Source organism: Phoxinus phoxinus (genome assembly GCF_949152265.1).
Source record: "Phoxinus phoxinus genome assembly, chromosome: 2".
Taxonomy (NCBI): Eukaryota; Metazoa; Chordata; class Actinopteri; order Cypriniformes; family Leuciscidae; genus Phoxinus; species Phoxinus phoxinus.
The window spans coordinates 8,540,119-8,558,675 of NC_136877.1; the positions used below are offsets into that span (position 1 = coordinate 8,540,119).

General features: G+C 38.8%; 2 protein-coding genes across 3 annotated transcripts in view; one reads left to right on the top strand and one right to left on the bottom strand.

Annotated features, from left to right (window-relative positions):
* Positions 1-299: 299 nt before the first annotated feature.
* tspan5a (tetraspanin 5a) overlaps positions 300-18,557 on the bottom strand; it is a 28,971-nt gene continuing 10,713 nt past the window's right edge. The window contains exons 2-10 of one of the 2 annotated variants that reach the window (XM_079605244.1): positions 13,240-13,290; positions 12,486-12,632; positions 11,890-12,060; positions 10,445-10,570; positions 8,899-8,946; positions 5,813-5,929; positions 5,672-5,733; positions 3,059-3,101; positions 300-2,407 (exon numbers count right to left, since the gene is read on the bottom strand). In XM_079605244.1, coding sequence (XP_079461370.1) covers positions 3,089-3,101; positions 5,672-5,733; positions 5,813-5,929; positions 8,899-8,946; positions 10,445-10,570; positions 11,890-12,060; positions 12,486-12,632; positions 13,240-13,290 — 735 coding nt within the window. In that variant the 3' untranslated portion in view covers positions 300-2,407; positions 3,059-3,088. Of the gene's footprint in view, positions 2,408-3,058; positions 3,102-4,111; positions 4,317-5,671; positions 5,734-5,812; positions 5,930-8,898; positions 8,947-10,444; positions 10,571-11,889; positions 12,061-12,485; positions 12,633-13,239; positions 13,291-18,557 lie in introns of those variants that run through there. The other variant, XM_079605243.1, reaches the window with a different exon arrangement.
* On the top strand, positions 15,453-18,002 carry LOC306987688 (uncharacterized protein). The gene is made up of 3 exons (XM_079592182.1): positions 15,453-15,535; positions 15,861-15,976; positions 16,598-18,002. The coding sequence occupies exon 3, from the start codon at positions 17,077-17,079 to the stop codon at positions 17,815-17,817; it is 741 nt and encodes a 246-aa protein (XP_079448308.1). The 5' UTR covers positions 15,453-15,535; positions 15,861-15,976; positions 16,598-17,076; the 3' UTR covers positions 17,818-18,002.

Genomic DNA, 18,557 nt, shown 5'->3' on the forward strand with positions numbered 1-18,557 from the left:
GAAATTGACTGTCAAAACTATATGATGATAACTTGAAGTTATGATATAAAAAGTAATATGACATAAAAAAATTAAAAAAAGAAGAAGCTCATTCTACCACATAAGGAAATAAATGCTTTGGTTAATCGACACATCGTAATTATGTCACAAAAACTTGAAATGAGAACTCAAAATAATATATAATTTAACTAAATTAACAGCAGTCTTTACTATTACCCTGACCAATATTTGTTGCTGAAGGGATTCTAATTGAATAATCAGTGTTTACTAAAGGCTCCTTAAAAGAAAAGCGAGACATGAACAATGTTAAAATCACTTTTAGTGAAGTTTAATGACACGAGTGCTACATAGTGCGTTACAGAGTGTTACACCATCCAGCCGTGTTGGCATTGAAAAAGTGCTAAAATATCACTTCCATATTTACAACAAACAAGCTTCTGATTAGTCCATACATTACAGAAAAATACTGTCACGGTACGATTTTCTCTTTAATCAGAAATTGTTTGTGAAAGATAAACATCTGAATAAGAAATGTTCTCTAATGTGTTAGTGCAAGGACAAAATTAAGGATCAAATGAAATGTTTAAATGACTTCCTGACTGAACTTAAGCTGCAAGATTTGCTTCATATATTTATTCTTAAGTGTGAAATGTAATATGTAGCATTAGTGCATAAATGAACCAGTGTTAACAGGATAAACTCAAACAAAATAACAAACATTGGCGATGAGAGAGACTCCCTCGCTGACCTTCAGACACGCAGAGGTGATCGAGTCATTTCCCATCACACCGAGTTTTGGAAAGTTGAAGTCGTTTGTCCATTTTATCCGTCATTGTCTCAAAAATGATTATTATTATTTAGGCCCAGATGTTTATCGTGGAATCTTGTTCAATCTTTGCATGTGTGTTTATTGAGTATCATATTTGATACATCAGGCTTTTATGGCTCATAGTATGATATAGAGAATATAGAGCTTACACAAGACAAGAGGACGGAAAAATAAAAAACACCTACATTTTATTCAGAGCCCAAACTGAGCAAAAATATGCAGTTACTGATACTTCTATGTCCAAAAAGATGACATTCTTATAGCTTGTAATGTAAATCAATGAGATCTTTAGTTACAACAGACTGGAGATTACTGACATAAAATGCTTATGAATATCAGTTGTCACTCTATATCTGCAATTAAATGTCTTAGTAAGATTATATTTAAAACTTAGTTTTATGATCAAATCTCTAGTCTTTATTGTGGGGGCAAAACCTACAACGAAGTGCCATATAAGAAGAGGTGAACAAATAAACGTTCCTCAAAAGCCTAATGGATCATATCTGACACATTTGAACAGGTCGGTTCTGTTGATCAGTTCACTACACACATTATGCGTCACATTATTGCATTACTGATAACTGAAGTACGTCCATTCTTTACTTTGTGTGGAAAACATGACAGGTAAATGTAAATTATGCATTAAAGTGTAGTTTAAAGTGTAACTTGATATAAAACCACAAAAATAAACATAAGGGAACATGAGCAGCAGTGCTCACTGGTTTTATGGTGCATTGTGGGAATATTTAGGGAGTGAACGTTCAGTGCACTGGACATCGACTCTCTGGCCAGTGTTGACAGTGTTATTTTAATTATGCTTTTATGACGAGGCAAATTATGGAAAAATGTCTGTTTGACCTCTGTGGACAAACATTTGGTTGCACTTTATTTTACAGTACGTGTACTTCCAGTGTACTTACCTACGAAAGCATTGGGGAATATAAGGTAACTACATGGGTTACGGTTAGGTTTAGGGGTAGGTTCAGGGTTAGTTATTGCAATAACTATAATAAGTACATAGTATGTGTACATGGGGACCAGGACTGTAAAATAAAGTGCTACTAAACATTTTCTCACATGTGTTACACATGTTTTACACAAAAAACAGCACTATTTACAGATGGTAAAAGGTTACGGTAAACACACACACACACACACACACACGACCCAGTGCACTTAGCATCTTGTGTTCATCATTCGCCACCTTCATCAAGCTGGCGTAGGCCTGTTTACAAATAATAAGTAACGTACAGGTCTGGACAATGCGACTAATCACAATTATGTTTTCTATCAAATGAAATCTTTCTAGTTAGGTTGGTATTAGAGTCAGCATGAAATAGAAAATGCGATAGCCTTTTCTTCCATATTGTGACATATAATTGTTTGTCCAATATTGTCCCTATTGAAACAGCTTCTGAAACAAGAAAAAAAAAAAAAAAAAACGTAGGTGGGACTTGATTTTGTCCATGGGGAATTGATTAGATGGTTGTGGTTTGCTATTGGTGGACCTCATGTGAGTGACAGGTTGCCCCGCCCTCACGCCAGTGAACGCATCATCGGAGAGGAGATGAGATGTTGCTGCAAGAGGGAGAGGAAGGTACTTTGATTATGAGGGCATATGAATGAAAAAATAATTATAATGATGTGCACAGATAAATCATTTATAATAAATACTGCAATATTCCATAAAACAAGATTTCATGGTGAGTTTAACAGCATGAATATTAAGTAAGGGATAATGTACAGCGAGGCGGTTGTTATAGCGAATACAACTCCCGACAGGCTGATTATGAGCCTGACGTGAAGCGGAGGGGTCGTGAATCAGCCTGAAGGGGTTGTATTCGCTATAACAACCAACTCGCTATACATTATCCTGCTTATTACATGGCTACCTACCAAATAAATCAATAATTTGACACAAAATATTGATTTAAAAAAGAATTTATTGATTTAAAAACTATTTATATGGCTTCCGCTAAAGAAAATAGTCCGTTCCGTCTCTACGGTTAGAATCCTGCGTCCATGGCAACGCTCTGTTTTTCATGGCAACGGTCTGTTATACTTAGCAGCGGTCTGTTATCAAGAAATAACAGACCGCATTCTACATTAGGATTCAACCAAGCCATGTACCGGTAATAAATCAGAATATTTACTTTCATACGTAACATTCACTTTGGTTTCATGCTGACTTTAAGGATTCCACGTTATGGAAGTGTATGAATGCATTACCTGTGAGTGTCTGAACGACTAGCTGCCACTTCATGAGAACAAACTGCACAAGAGAAAGATATAAAAAGATAAACGACATGGATCATAAACAGACGTCTAAAGCCAATGGTGCGAGGCCTCATTAGGAGTTGGCATTACTCCAGTGTCATTACTCCACTACGTGGCCCTTTTTTATTTTAATGCCAACTTGACAAATGGGGCCTTGGCATTAGAGAAATCACCATTGCAATCTACAGTGTGACTGAAGGGTTTTCAGCTAGAGAGAACGTGACTGGTGTGGGATGGATGGAAGGGTAGCAGCAAGGCCAGCTGGGATATCAAGGTTATAAATGAGAGATGAAGCTCGACACCGGACAGTCTGAGGAGCTAAACGGGACTAAAAGTGGAAGAGAGAATCTGAGGGAGTAAAAGGATGGGGTTAAAATGACAGTGATCGTGGAATGGGACACCTTTATGCATTCATTGCACTCGTCCTGCAGTAGGAGATCTCTGTGGGACTGGAATATTGAGGAAAAGTAATCCTTATGAATTAAATGGTGACACTTTACAATAAGGTCCCATTAGTTAATGCATAAACTAACAATGAGCAATACATCTGTTCTAGTATTTATTCATCTATGTTAACATTAGTTCATAAAAATACAACTGCTCATTGTTAGTTGAAGTTAGCTCAGGTCTGTTAAATATTAACATATACAACTTTTGAGTAATTGTTGAAATTAATATTAAAGGGATAGTTCACCCAAAACTAAAATGAAATTCTGTCATTAATTACTCATCCTCATGTCGTTCCAACATGTAAGACTTTCGTCTGATGAACACAAATTAAGATCTTTTTGATGAGATCTTTCTGTCCCTCTATTGACAGCTACGCAACTCCCACTTTGACGCTTCAAAAAGTTCATAAAGAGATCGTAAAACTAATCCATATGAACTCCGTTAACTGTTTGGTCCCCAACATTCTTCAAAATATCTTCTTGTGTTGAACAAGACAAACTCATACAAGTTTGGAACAACTTGAGGGAGAGTAATTATGAATGTGAAAGTGTAACTTGTTTGATGTTAGTGAACGAACTTTTGATGAATGATGACTGGAAACAAGGAAAGACAGAGCGGTAAGAATCTAGGTGAACATAAACACAACACAAGCGGGCACGTTACACACCCACCAGACGAACGCCTCCCTCAGGAGTACGCCGAGGCTTTCTTGCTGTAGTGGGGCGGAGGGCGGCGGGCGACGTAAGAGAGGGGCGGCACCCTGATGAAGGCATGGGGAGGAGAAGTGAAGTTGTGAGGCGAGTTGGCGTGATTATGACAGTGTGGGAGATAGAGAGGACCGTGAGTGGAGGGTTGTGTGTGTGTGTGTGTTGTGAGGAGTTTAATTGGGTGTAAATCACATCACCTTAGAGAGAATAACTAATAAGGCAATGCTACAATAACTAATAAGGCAATGCTAAACTACAGATCAAAAGTTTGGAGTAATAATAAAGATATGTTTAAGTCTCTTAGGCTCAACTAAGGCTGCATTTATTTGATTAAAAATACAGTAATATTGTGAAATATTATAACAATTTTAAAATAAATGTTTTCTATTGTGAAATATGAAAGCATTTATTCCTGTAATTTATATTTGAAAAATATAGTAGTAATTTATTCCTGTGGTCTCAAAGCTGTATTTTCAGCATCATCGCTCCAGTCGTCAGTGTCACATGATCCTTCAGAAATCATTCTAATATGCTGATTTGATGCTCAAGAAACATTTCTTCTTATTGTTATTATCAATGCTGAAAATTCGTTTTTTGCTGCTTGGGGCAAGTAAGATAAAAAAAATAAAAGAAATCAATACTTTCGTTCAGCAAGGACACATCAAATTGATCAATAGTTACAGTATAGACATTTATAATGTTACAAAATATTTATATTTCAAATAAATGCTGTTTTTTTTTACTTTCTATTCTTCAAAAAAAGAAAATAATAAAAATGTCCACTAAAACATTAAGCAGAAAAAACAGTTTTAAGCATTGATAATAATTAGGAAACAATAATAACTGAACAGCAAATCAGAACATTAGAATGATTTCTGAAGGATCATGTGACACTGAAGACTGGAGTCATGATGCTGAAAATTCAGGAATAAATGACATTTTAAAATATGTTCAAATAGAAAAGTTTTTTTTAATTGTAATATTATTTCACAATATAACTGTTTTTACTGTATTTTTTAAAAAGGAGACTTTCAAAAACATGAAAAAAATTAGTTTTACTTATTATCAATAGTATAAATTATTATAATTATTCATTAGGTAATATAGCAGTATGTTTCCAATCAAGAGAGCTGAGCGAGTTTTAACCAAACATTATTATTTTTTTACATTCCTTTTTTGTCCACATGGTGGCAGTTCTCGAAGCAAAAACTGTGAACTAAGAAAGGTTGTTAAGAGGCTTTGATAAGACTCCAGAAACACGCTTAGCCATTAACTGTATTAGAGCAGCAAGTCATTCGTGTGCATTATGAATCCACACATTAAAGCACTGGGGCGAAAGAGAAAAGCTGCTGTAGCAGTGTGCAAAACTAGAGCAGGAAGAGAGAAGTTTGCATCTGTATGTTCTTACCAGCTGGCTCTCACAGCTTCGATATCGCTGACTAAATTTTGTGCAAGGCATATTCCAAATATCTGCGGAAAATAGAGTGAGAGAAACAGAATGAGTATTATATCAGATCCAGTCAGCAAGCGCAGACGAAGGCGGTCTCACCTGCAGCAGCGCGATTCCAATGAAGATCCCGGCCACTATTGTCAGGTTGTCCTGTAGCCATTTCTCAAACTGCGGCACACAGCCTTTGACATGAATGTATGTCTTCTGTTCTGCATCCTAATGAGTAATGAGGAACATGAAATTAGGATCAAGGCTTTCCTCTTTCTAACTATGCACATAAACAGTCTGAAGTCTGAATTTATGTTTCTCACGTCATCTTACAGACTCGTGATCTAACGGATAATGCTTATGTTGTGGTGACATTTTATTTTGCACTGTGAATAAAGATAGTTTCAAAGTTTGTAATGGAGTATGTTTTACAAGAAAATACCAGTTCAGTATATTTAAGTCTATAGTTTTATTATATAATAATAACTAAAGTAAATAAATTAGGAAACGGCAAATCCTTTTTATGTGTGCATATTTCTGTTTTTCTTTACTGTGCCTATGTACAGTATTACGTTACCATTGTGTATGAAATGAATAACAGTCAGCTTCCTTCTTTTGTAATCATATACTAGGGGTGTAACGGTAGCCTGGCAAGCCAGACCCATATCAAGATGTTGGGTCTGAGAACTCACCATTGGCAGGGCTCAATCCGAGGGGCGGGATAAACGGTTGTCTTTCAAATTCCCTCTGCACGCAATAGGATAGCGCTACAACCAACCAACCAACCAACCAGCGGAGCTAGTTGATATATTACACTTTTGCCGTATCCGGTCGGCAAAACTCTGAACACATCTTCCTTTTTTAAGAATGACTTAAAAGGATAGTTCACCCAAAAATTTAAGAGAAAATATCCCAAAAATATCAAAAGAAGATATTTTGAAGAATGTTGGTGACCAGACAGTTGATGGACTCCATTGACTTCCATAGTATCTTTTTTTCCTACTATGGAAGTCAATGGGGTCCATCAACTGTCTGGTCACTAACATTCTTCAAAATATCTTCTTTTGTGTTCAATAGAAGAAACAAACTCATACAGGTTTGAAACAACTTGAGGGTGAGTAAATGATGACAGAATTTTCATTTTTGGGTGAACTATCCCTTTAAGTGCCGTTCTTTGTTCTTTTCTCAAAGAAAAGCTTAACTCCAAGTCCTCCAGAGTCGCGGCCAAACCCGATTCGAAGACAGCTGTTCGCCAGCAGCAGCCATTCTTTCTTTTCAAGTAGCAGGGAACCGTCGCAACTCTGTCGTCATTATGTTAAGCCTGCCTGCTGACTCTATACACGATGTGATTAGCCTGCCTAGAGTTTTGTTTTTTCAGCTTGAAAGCCAACGGAGAGTTGCTAGACCACCCTGGCTGCAGAATAAATTTGCTGCCGCTAGTGTGCGTCTAGATTTCTAGAATAGTGTAACGATTCTCTGTAAAAAAAGATAATAATCTACCGGTAACCATATCTGTTCTCCACCCATGGTTCGGCATACACTTGCACCGCGGTTCATCTTAAATCTCACAACGCAATTAATAATTGCCTATGGTTTGTTGAAAATAACGTGTAAAACAAACAAAGTTGGGTTAATGTATGTTTCTGTCGATAGATACGCATTCTGACTTCCCAATATGTTACTGGATGATCAAAAAAAGAAAGAAAAGTGGACTAAACAGTCACTCTTTGTAAACTTTGTTCAATAGGAGTACCTATACTCTAATATGACCAGTCATTTACGCCGTCATCATCGTATTGATAGCGCGTGAGTGCTGGTGAGACAGCACATTATCTGTTTTAAAGGGTAACTAAACCCTTGGTCAGAGCCTGACTCCACCCACTGGCAATATTTGAAAAATGCTGGAAAAGTGGGCAGAGCCCAGCGGAGATACAGGAGACGAACCGAGGGTGGGGCTGAGCGGGGGGGCGTGCACCTGAGATCCGCAGTGATTGACAGCTGCTGTCAGACTGAGTGACTGGAGTGACGCAAGTAGCTTTGCAACAGGGCGGTCATTTGAAGTCGAGGACTTTTCTCCCCCACCTTCACCTGAAGTGGAGGAATTGTCTGTGGACACAATTTCCAAGTCTGGTGGAAAGTACTAACTAACTATGCTTCTAACCATACTAACAACACTAAAAAAACTATGCAAATTAACTACCTAGGCTACACAAAATAAATAACTATATAAATGATATGCTAACTAGATGCTAATATGCGCTACCCTGGTCGTTTTCAAAACTAGTAATTCCAACTCCTGACTCGCTACACTACACTACAGTGGTTTTGATGGAACCAGATGCTTTTATACCAGGGGCTGCCAAGGGTGTGGTGAGCTCACACCAAGGGCGTGGCAGAGTACCGTCACAGAGTTTCCTACGCCACAGAGTACCCCTACCTCAGGAGATTCCGTTTAAACCTGAAGAGGGCAGCACTCAGACGTTTTTACACCATATATTTTAAAATTAAAACACTTTATACCCAAATGTCAAAAAATTTACTTGAATCAATGAACAGCATTTATGAAGCCCCATTCTTACAGATCATTAACTAAAAAAAGTTGTTTTAGGGTTTAGTTACCCTTTAACTTAACTCATTTAAGCCTTGCCAATTTAAACAATCAAAGAAGACGTGAAAGAGAACTGAAAAGATTTGTGTGCACTCATCCAAAACACACACCCGTGAAGATAAGTGAACATAAACAGTTGAGAAAGACAACGCATGTGTATCAGTGTACTGGATCCGTGCGTTACATCTTAAAGTGACATTTCAAATTTATTGTTAAGAGGAAAACCCCTTGAGGTGAAACATTTTGTTTTCGAGGGGAAGATTATATGCAATGTTATTTTACATTTGATTACTTTATTCAATTTCTGTACCTGAAAACTATTGTTAGACCTACCGGAAAAAAACACAAAAGCGCTGTTTATTTTATTTGTATCTTTGCTCTGTTGCATTTCTTTGTGCTGTTGCTTGTTTGATTTTTTATTTTTTTATCTTTATTTGACAGTAGTCCTTTTTTATATAGCGCCACTAATACATGCTGTATAGGTCAGCCAAACCGGCCTTCATTTTGAGTCATGCGGTTCGTTACTGAAGTGAAGAGCAAAAGGGAAACCATGGAGTGTGTGAAAAGTAAGACTGAGAGTAGGACTCACCGATTTTGCCCGGACGTCATACCCACACTGTGTGTTGATAACATCCTCCTGCAAAACAAGTCATTCATGTGGAATTAATGGAGGGCGGTGGTAACATTTCAACTTTAAGGAAGTATGTTGACAGTCAGAATAATTCCAGTGTGGGAGGAGTGGAGAGATAAGACTGGAAATAGCTAACTTTGAGTTAGTTCATCATTTTATAAAATCCCCCCGAACAAACTAGCCAACAGGATATGCTTGTTGTCACCCTTCAAATCTTCATGACTCGTTTCACTTTAAATAGTTGTTTCTGTTTGAAATCAGTTCTGCTTTTTCATTTGTCAAGTGATTTCATTTGAACATTTTTGAAATGAACAAACTCTTTATTTTAGTGAAGTCATAGTAGGTAAAAGACTCACTATTCAATTTTCTTATTATAACTTACTGTGATTGAAACACATTACCGCCTGCAGTTTTCCGTCATGCTGAAGTAATGAATGGCTGCATTCATAGAAAGGCTCGTAACTGAATCATTTAATGTCAATAATGATTATTTGTTATGAGTTAATTGCTCACAACAGGTCATAATTCCATCCTCTTTGCCATAAATGTTATGCTCCCGGTGCCTGTCTATTGTCTGCGAAATGTTATTTTTACTCTGTCCACGTAGACCAAATCCTGTTCTATACTCCCCTTTTGTTTTGCTCTGTCATGTATTGTTTGCACTTTCCCCTCACGCTTTTAGTCTCTTTTAAATCAGGAAAATAGTGGCCTGCAAATTGTGCTTAGAAAAGAACTGCATTCATTTTGTTTTGGAGCAAGAAGGCAAGTATCTCAGTGGTAAAAATGTCTCTAGTCTCTCAATTGCATCATATTTAAAGTGTGCTATTATGCTTTGTTTGGATATTACCTTTCATGTAGTGTGTAATATAGCTGTTTGTGAATGTAAAAGACTTATTGACATGTTGAGAAGACGCTGTTTTATGCGCTGCGAGAGCAAATCCACTTTGCATGCACTTCAAAAAGAATGAGGACTTGGCTCGAATTTATATGGTAAAATGCCATTGTTACTGTTATAATCACTGTGTATCAAGCGCTGAGGAAGATCCAGAGCTGAAATTCAAATATGATAATAGGTGTTTGGTTTGTGACGCGCTGTACAGTAAGTGGTAGACCAATCACAACAGACTGGGCCGTCTGACCAATCAGAGGAAACTGAATCCTTTATCGAACCATTTCAGACTGTGAAAAAAAGAGGCGATGCTGCAGTGTATATTATGAGAAAGTTTGTGTTTTTTGACCATGGATCCATGTCAACCTATTGTAAGAGACTCCAAAACAAAATGAGGAACCTTTAAAACAGCATAATATAAAAATGTAATTAAGTTACAAATAACACAGGGATGGGCAACGATTAATCGCATCCAAAATAAAAGTTTGTGTTTAAATAATATATGTATGTGTACTGTGTATAATTATTTTGTATATATAAATACACACATATGCATATATATATTTAAGAACTATTTGCATGTATATATTTATACATAATTTATGCAACTCTTACCGCTGGGTCTTTGGTGCAACAAGAGAAGGGCACGCCACATTTTTCTCGGCTGGGGTTGCTGTCTGTGCAATTGAAGTAGATGTTGAGGTTCCAGTCATCTGCTCCAAACGCCCCACAACATTCCCACTAAAGAAAAAAAAATATTGCCCGGCATGGAATTACATTACAATCTGGAATGCACTTTCATCATAACATTTTTATCAAATTGCAATAATTTGGAATATTAGACACAACTCTATAAGGAAGTACAGTGAAAATACATATGCATTGAATCCATTAGAATGTATCTGCTGCTTAACACACATCAATGTCAAAGATGTGGCATAAGGCGCTTGTTCCTTAAAGAAAGAAAACCTCGATCCCCCCATGTTCTCCCATTATACTAGTATATTATGTTGACATGCAGTGCTTTGCTATGTCTGTCTGTCTTTATCATGCAAGGTCAGCAGGGAAATAACATGACAGCATCTGCCTGACTCTGATATCTAATTAAATCTGTCCAGAGGAAAAGTCATGTTCTGGAAACAGATTTGCAGTAAAGAGCATAAAGCTGGGAAAAAAACAAAAACAATACAAGCTTCAGTTGTGCTGTGTGGGGCTGCACAAACGTACTGTTTTATTCCTCAGGAAACAAGTGTGTGACCTACTACTTGTATTGTTAACAGGAAACTGAACTTTCACATGTTATAATCTATAATGATTATATCGAAGGTTCTCTATAATGATTATAATGAAGGTTCTCTGTTAACAAAGTAATGCAGAAGAATGTTTAAAGGGATAGTTCACCCAAAAATGTACATTCTGTCATTAATAATTACTCATCCTCATGTCGTTCCAAACCTAAGACTTTCGTCAATCTTCGATTGAAGAAAAGATCTTGTTGATGAAATCTGAGAGATTTCTGTCCCTCCATTGACACCATTGATCTCTTTATGAACTTTTTGAAGCATCAAAGTGGTAGTTGCGTAGCTTTCAACAACAAGATCTTCATTTGTGTTTAGAAGATGAACGAAAGTCTTACGGGTTTGGAACGACATGAGGGTGAGTAACTAATGACAAAATTACAATTTTTGTGTGAACTACCATAATAATAATAATCTTAATTTTTTTTTTATAGTTTCAATAGCCCCGAAATAAACACAATTCCGAGCTGACAACTTACTATTCTAAGAAAAAGAAATGTGAACAGACAGGGATCTCTGTGAGGTCTGACAGTGTATAATGAATCATCAAGTCATGCTGTTTCTATGGGAACTGCCTGTGTGCACTTCTGTGATGACATGTGGCACAGATAAACTGATAGTTTGCTTTTTTTCTCCTGTGCACACACACCTACACACTTTTAATTCCTCTTTCATCTTGTTTACGCCTTTCCTCATTTTCAATTCCTAGTGTATTTTCTCTGCCTTTGTATTTCAGACATGAGTTCTGGCCTTGAGTCTTACATATTCCTGAGTGAAGTCGATCAGGTTCTGCAAATCAATGTCATCTCTGTAGGCTCGTATGTTGTTGTTGATGAAAAAGTTGAGCTGATCTTTAATCCAGTCTTTGAAGACAAAGGCCAGGATGCCGGCAGTCAGCTCCAGGAAGAAGATTATCCCCAGAAACACAGAAAACTGGGAGAGGAAAAAGACAAATACACTAGAATTAGAAAATTCTGTCATCATTTACTCGTCTTCAAGTTGTCCCAAACCTGTATGAGTTTCTTTCTTCTGCTGAACACAAAAGAAGATAGTTTAAAGAATGTTGGTAACCAATCAGTTGATGAGCCCCATTTACTTCCATATTATGAAAAAAAAAAAAAAAAAAACTATGGCATTCAATGGGGCCCATCAACTGTTTGGTTACCAATATTCTTTAAAATATCTTCTTTTGTGTTCAGAAAAAGAAAGAAATTCATACAGGTTTACGATGAACCAAAGCATGTTATAACAATTGCACAAACACCTATACATTTGGTAAGTGTTAAAAGGGCATTACAAATCAGTTTTGCATGAGGCTACACCAACTCCTAATAAGAATCAAAACTTGGAAAACGTACAAACTTGAGCAGGAGGGTGTTTTCCCTCAGGGCCCCGATACAGCCTGCAAAACCCAGGATGAACATCACCCCTCCCACCACCAAAAACAACCACACTGGGTCAAATCCACCCAGATCTGTGATGGAGGAGATATTCGAGAGAACTCCCTGAGGAAGAGAGAGAGAGAAAGAGCAGACTGGGCTTTAAAGAGCTGAATTGCTATTCCAATCTGTTTCAAATGTGGCTGTTTGCAATTACAGCAGATACAAATATTTGCACTTGTGTTCTTTAAAAGTTACAAATATGGCACAGAAAATGCAACAGCCAGATTGATCAAGAATACACAGACACACACACAATATCCATGTGTGTTATACATATTTGTGTGTAAAAGACCAGATGGAGCATTGAGTGAAAAATGTAAATAATATTTTCAGTCTTATATTAAACTGTCTAAAAAAATTTTTTTGGTCCACCCTACATAGCACATTGGTAGATCAATTAAATAATAATAAAAATGAACTAGTTGCCAAGATGACATTTCAAAAACGGCAACAATATATAGTATATAAATGTTATCTTGGCAACTAGTTCATTATATGAATAAAAACTATAATAGTAGGTCTCTATGTAGGTCTCCAACAAACCACTCCAGCTCATCTATTTAATGTGAAGAACATGGGACATCTCAACTTCACATGTGCATTAAGATGCTTATCAAATAAAGATGAATTTTATGCATTATGCATTAGATACTGTTTTTTTTTTGCTCACCTTCTCATTCCATGCCCACAGTCCGATTCCAAGGAAAGCCACTCCAAGCAACTAAAACAAGAAAGATATGGCATTGCTCTGGTCAAATTGATTAATTAAAGGGACAGTTAACCCAAAAATAAAAATTCTGTAATTCTGTAATTTACTCACTCTCATGTTTTTTCAAACCCATACGCCTTTGGTAATCTTCAAAACACAAATTAGGATATTTTTAATGAAACCTGAGATGTGTATATCCCTCCATTGAAAGGCCAGGGACTCAAAACTTAGAAGATACAAAAAGGTCATTAAAAATGTCTTCATTTGTGTTTTGAAGATTGACCTACATCTTATGGGTTTGGAACAACATGAGGGTGAGGAAATGATAACAGAATTTTCATTTTATATACATGCATTTTTTAAGAAAGCAAGTCAACGAAGATTAAGAAGTTTTAAAAGGTTGTGAAACCCTAAACCATTTTTTCTTTTTTGGATATTACAGTATGCATGCATTGCACATTGAAAAAAAATGGATAATAGGGGCAGTATGCATTTCCTGAGAAACACTTGATATTTGAAATAGACACCTAAACAAACACACCCTTCCCTTCGTTATGCTCCGACCCCCAAAAAAACAATGTAGGACAAAGTATGAATTTCTTATTCTTTTGAGTTCACAAAACTGACACATTTTAAGTAATCTTGTTTCTTTTAATTTAGACAAACTTAAATTTGACTGAAACTGAGCTGGGATTTCCCAGCATGCTTTGCTATTATATAATGCGTTATATAATGTTTGTGCAAGATTAATGTTAACTGATTACCTCTAAAATGTTGAGTTTTGCCAACTTGTTCTGGTTTACAGCGACGCCTTAAACATTAGTGGTCTGTAAAAGGTGCTTTGGTATCGGTATCAGAGTGTCAGTAAATAGGAATGCAACTCTTATCCGCTTCTTATCCGACTCTGAACCCACAGCGCTTTCCTCCAAAGTACAGCCAAATGTTTCCATTTCAAAAAGTCTTTCCCGGTGAGCCAATACTGAGCATTAGAGATAAAAAGACAGCAAAGCATTTTATCAGATTTCCTCAGCCTGACCAGAAAATAGGTCATGGCCATTGAATGTAAAAGGTGCCAACCTCCATATTTCACTCTTCAGGTCTTTTTAATAATTTCAACAGCTTTTCATGTTACACCATGAGATTTCTGCAATCTGCTTTTTCATGGTGGCATCTGAGCAAACATCTGGTTCTTCCCATGAGACGTATGTCCTCATTATGTCCATAGGGCAGTGATTCTGCAAGCCCTTCAGAACTGGAGAACATGGCTTTTATTTATACCTTACTTCTTATGATGTTTTGGGCTATTGCAGTTTAAATTTTATAGCACTTAAGTGTAGCTGTTCATAGAGGCAGTTTCGATTTTCTCCCATTTTCGGATTATTTGATTTGCCTGTGCTAATTGCCTGGAATAGCAGCTGTCCTCACTCAGGCGCTGAAAGCACTATATTTCTGTAGTGTGCGCGCTGTCGCGCAAGCGTCAGCGGAAGCGTTCAGCTCTCCTCGTGTGAAGACCGACTCGGGTAAAGACCATCGACTCTACCTGCGCGACTACACCGAGCAAGGACACCGACAAGGCACTTAAGTATCCTATTCTCCCTCTTCCTTTCACACTGGTATAGTATTTCCCTACTAAATATGTGCTTTCAATACATTCCTGTTGTCTCTCGACGACGCTCTCTCATCACGCACAGAAGGCAGCGCAATACTGCTAATCTGCGTCCCATTCTCCCATCCTCTCACACACCTCTCTCTATTTCTATGGGTCTATGGAACTGTCAGTCAGCAGTCAACAAAGCTGACTTCATTCCAGCCTTTGCATCTCACTCTACTCTTAATATTTTAGGCTTAACTGAGACCTGGATTCGTCCAGAAGACTCAGCAACCCCGACTGCTCTCTCCAACAACTTCTCCTTCTCTCACACTCCTCGCCAGTCTGGGAGGGGTGGGGGCACAGGTCTTCTCATTTCTAACAATTGGAATTACTCAACTCTCTCTTCTCTCTGCAATAACTACTCGTTTGAATATCATGCTATTACTCTTACAACTCCCATTAAGATCCATATTGTAGTCATATATCGCCCCCCAGGTCAACTGGGAAGCTTTGTAGAGGAGCTGGATGTGCTGCTGTCTTCCTTCCCTGAGGATGGCACCCCACTTGTAGTCTTCGGTGATTTCAACATTCATCTAGAGAAGCCGCATGCAACAGACTTCATCTCTCTCCTAGCCTCATTCGATCTCAAACGGCTCACCACCTCAGGTACTCACAAATCAGGCAACCAACTGGACCTGGTTTACACACGCAACTGCATCACAGACAACATTTTGGTGAAACCTCTCCATGTTTCTGATCATTTCCTCATTACATTCAATCTACAACTCACTACCCATGCTCCACCAACCCCCCTACCAGCTACTTTCAGACGAAACCTGCGCTCACTCTCTCCCTCCCATCTCTCCTCTGCTGTGTCATCTTCTCTTCCCTCACACTCACACTTCTCATCTATGGATGTTAATACCGCAACAGATACTTTATGCTACACTTTAACTTCTTCTTTAGACAATATCTGCCCTATCTCCTCCAGGCCAGCACGTACTACTCCCTCTAACCCCTGGTTATCTGAGGTTCTTCGTGATCACCGGACTAAACTCAGGGCAACAGAGAGGAAATGGCGCAAATCAAAAGACACAACTGACCTTAGTATGTATCAATCTCTGCTCTCTTCCTTTTCTGCTGATGTTCATGCTGCAAAATCTTCTTATTTTCACAACAAGATCAACAGCACCGCTAACACACGAACTCTTTTCAAGACATTCAACTCTCTCCTCTGTCCACCTCCACCACCACCCACCTCCTCTTTAACTGCTGATGATTTTGCCAACTTCTTCACCAACAAAACAACAACCATCAGCAGTCAGTTCTCAACTCCACACACACAGGAACCCAGTCCAACCCCTCCCAATCCGAAACACCTTCTCTCCTCATTCTCTCCACTAACCGAGGAAGAAGTATCTAAACTTCTCCTCTCCAGTCACCCCACCACCTGCCCTCTAGATCCCATCCCCTCACACCTTCTACAAGCCATTTCTCCCACACTTCTACCAGCACTCACACACATCATCAACTCATCCCTCCACACTGGCACTTTTCCTACAGCATTCAAGCAGGCTCGGGTAACTCCACTGCTTAAGAAACCCACATTAAACACATCACTCTTAGAGAATTACAGACCTGTCTCTCTCCTACCGTTCATTGCGAAAACACTTGAACGAGTTGCCTTCAACCAAGTAACATCCTTCCTCTCTCTGACCAACCAACTAGACGTAAACCAATCTGGCTTCAAGAAAGGGCATTCAACCGAGACTGCATTGCTGTCAGTCACAGAAGCCCTACGGATCGCAAAAGCTGCCTCCAAATCATCAGTTCTCATTCTCCTGGATCTGTCTGCTGCCTTCGACACTGTGAATCATCAGATCCTCCTGTCCACCCTCTCATCACTGGGCATCACAGGAACTCCTCTCCACTGGTTTGAGTCCTATCTCACAGGTAGGTCCTTCAGGGTCGCATGGAGTGGCAAGGTATCCAAAGAACATCAACTGACTACAGGGGTTCCTCAGGGTTCAGTTCTTGGACCGCTCCTCTTCTCCATTTACACCACATCACTGGGACCCATCATACAGGCACATGGCTTCTCTTACCATTGCTATGCTGATGACACCCAGCTCTACCTCTCATTTCCACCTGATGATCCCACAGTAGCTACACGTATCTCAAGCTGTCTGGCGGACATCTCGGCGTGGATGAAGGAACATCACCTGCAGCTCAACCTGGCAAAGACTGAGCTTCTCGTCCTCCCTGCCAATCCGTCCCTACAGCACGACTTCACTATCCAGCTAGATTCAACTTTAATCACCCCATCAAGGTCGGTCAGAAACCTTGGAGTAACATTTGATGAGCATCTGACCTTCACAGACCACATCACAAAGACTGCTCGATCATGCAGGTTTGCACTGCACAACATCAGGAAGATCAGGCCCTTCCTAACTGAGCATGCAACACAACTTCTCGCCCAGGCCTTGGTTATCTCTAGGCTTGATTACTGCAATGCTCTTCTGGCTGGTCTTCCATCATGTGCAATTAAACCTCTACAAATGATCCAGAATGCTGCAGCCCGTCTTGTCTTCAACGAGCCCAAAAGGGCCCACGTCACTCCTCTGTTCATCTCTCTGCACTGGCTACCACTCGCTGCTCGCATCAAGTTCAAGGCATTGACGCTTGCTTACAGATCGACCACAGGCTCAGCTCCCTCCTACTTTCACTCGCTCCTACGAGTCTACATCCCTACCAGAAGCCTGCGATCGGTCAATGAGCGACGACTCGTGGTACCATCACAGAGAGCCACAAAATCACTCTCCAGAACATTCTCATTCACGGTTCCTTGCTGGTGGAATGATCTCCCTACCCTCGTCCGGAATGCAGAATCCCTAACCACATTCAAAAGACAACTGAAAACTCATCTCTTCCGTGAGCACTTGACATAAAAAAATAAATAAAAAAAAAACCTCTCCTTTACCCTCCCTTGTTTTGGCTTATGCTACTCTGAGCAATTCCAGAACTTTGTATTTTGAGCACTTCTTGCGTTATTTTTGCTTCTTCACGATGACTCGCTTGTTGTAGTCCTCAGTTGTAAGTCGCTTTGGATAAAGGCGTCTGCTAAATGACTAAATGTAAATGTTAATTAAACACATATGCATTGTGTTCAAATTTACCTTGATGCTCACAAATTCTCTTGCAGAAATACAAATACATCTAATCCATGCAAAGAAAATTACTTTGGGGTTACAAATCTCAAAAGTTATTCCTCCAAATAAATGTACAATTGGCAGGTTTTCTTTCGCTAAATTCTGTAATGTACATTTGAAAGAAAGAGGAGCAATTTACCCCGAAAAAAAATTCACCGATTCATTCTTCAATGGCCAAATAAAGAAAAAGAGCAATAAGTGGGAGGAGACACATGGACCTTAACGTCAGCTATCCCACATATATTCATTACTGATTTGAAATATGAGCACGATGTGTCATATATTTTCAGAGGGGTCAGGGCGTTTAGTTCGAAAACCTTGTATCTCAAGGCCGCAGAGACACCTCTAGAATTTCATTCACTATTCAGAAAAACATTCACGGCTACATTTCGTCGTTTCAGTCTGAACGACTTCAGTCTGGCCCTGTTTGTCTCTCATAACGCTTCATATTTTCATCTACAGAGCACTGACTGTGCAGC